This window comes from Guillardia theta, assembly GCF_000315625.1.
Source record: "Guillardia theta CCMP2712 unplaced genomic scaffold GUITHscaffold_111, whole genome shotgun sequence".
NCBI classification, from domain to species: domain Eukaryota; class Cryptophyceae; order Pyrenomonadales; family Geminigeraceae; genus Guillardia; species Guillardia theta.
The window spans coordinates 150,482-152,100 of NW_005434563.1; the positions used below are offsets into that span (position 1 = coordinate 150,482).

General features: G+C 49.0%; 1 protein-coding gene across 1 annotated transcript; it reads left to right on the forward strand.

The window, feature by feature from the left end:
• Positions 1-117: 117 nt before the first annotated feature.
• On the forward strand, positions 118-715 carry GUITHDRAFT_117475 (hypothetical protein; the record flags this gene model as incomplete). The annotated part of the gene is made up of 2 exons (XM_005823289.1): positions 118-329; positions 496-715. The coding sequence occupies 2 exons, from the start codon at positions 118-120 to the stop codon at positions 713-715; spliced, it is 432 nt and encodes a 143-aa protein (XP_005823346.1).
• Positions 716-1,619: the final 904 nt, after the last annotated feature.

Sequence of the window (1,619 nt, forward strand, 5' to 3'; positions counted from 1 at the left end):
TCCATCACTTCTCGTCTTAGTCGCACCTGTAAGAGCGTCTTGGCAAGCTTGTGTTGACGATATTTGGGCCAGACGCCAAGAGTGCAGATGTAGGCGACCTGTGAGAAAAGATGAAAAATGCAATCATCCCTTCGTCTCATCATCATCATCATCATCATCATCATCATCGTTTCCATCATCATCGTTTCCATCATCATCGTTTCCATCATCATCATTTCCATCATCATCATCATCATCGTTTCCATCATCATCATTTCCATCATCATCATCATCATCATCATCATCATCATCATCATCATCATCATCATCATCATCATCATTCCGTATTCGTTGTCTTCTTCTTCTTCTTCCTGCTGTTCTTCCTGCTGTTCTTCCGCTTCCCATTCTCACACTCGCACTTACACTTCCTTCTTAAACATCCGTCACTTACCTTGTGCAATTTGTTCTTATCCCGCAGCACGTCATCTTGGAACTCTTGCTGCTTGCAAATCTCAGCCGACACAGAGGAAACAAAAACAAGGAGGAGGACGAGGAGGAGGACGAGGGCGAGGACGAGGAGGACGAGGACAAGGACAAGGACAAGGACAAGGACAAGGACAAGGACAAGGACAAGGACAAGGACAAGGACAAGGAGGACGAGGACGAAAACAAGAGGAAAGATGAGAGCGAGGACGAGGACGAGGAGGAGGAGGAGGAGGAGGAGGAGGAGGAGTAGCAGCATCAGGGAGAATTTTCATACCTGGCAGCTGATCTGTGAGATAATCACTGCTGCCATCTCCTCCCCGGATCCTCGCTCGTGTCCGACAGGGGGAGACGAGCACTCTGCAGGAGGCCTGCAAGGAGATGAGAGGGGGAGGAGCTGGTGAAAGTGATGCGAAGATGGAAGCAGAAGATAACAAGAAAGCAGGAAACGAGAGGATGGTGAAAAGGGAAAGAAGAAGGGAGGGAGGAAGGGAGGAAAGTAAGGGGAGGGGAGGGGAGGGGAGGGGGAGCAGTCAAAACCTAGAAGCAGGGCTCGTGCTCCACTCCATCGCTTCCTTGCTGTACTTGAGCGAGTTCACAACTCCTCTCGGAGTGTGTACGTGAGCTGAATGCTCTCCTGCGCTGCTTGTCAGAAGTCCTGTTCAACATCATATTCATCATCATCATCATCATCCCATCATCATCATCATCCCATCATCATCATCACATCATCATCATCATCATCATTTCCATCATCATCATCGTCATCATCATTTCATCATCATCATCATCATCATCATTTCCATCATCATCATCATCATTTCCATCATCATCATCATTTCCATCATCATCATCGTCATCATCATTTCCATCATCTCCATCATCATCATCATCTACCAGCGATGAAAGCTGCCACAGAAAAGTGCTCCCCCTGGCCCCGTACACGTGAGATCGTCTCGTAGAGGTTCAGCACATTTTCACCTCGAGCGCCTTGTCGTAGAAGTGCTTCTCGTATCGGACCGGAAAACATTCCTCGTGGATCGCCAGGAGCTATCGACAGCTATCAGCCGAAACGAGGAGGAGGAGGACGAGGACGAGGACGAGGACGAGGACGAGGTCGAGGACGAGGACGAGAGAAGGGAGCAGAATCTCGGGAG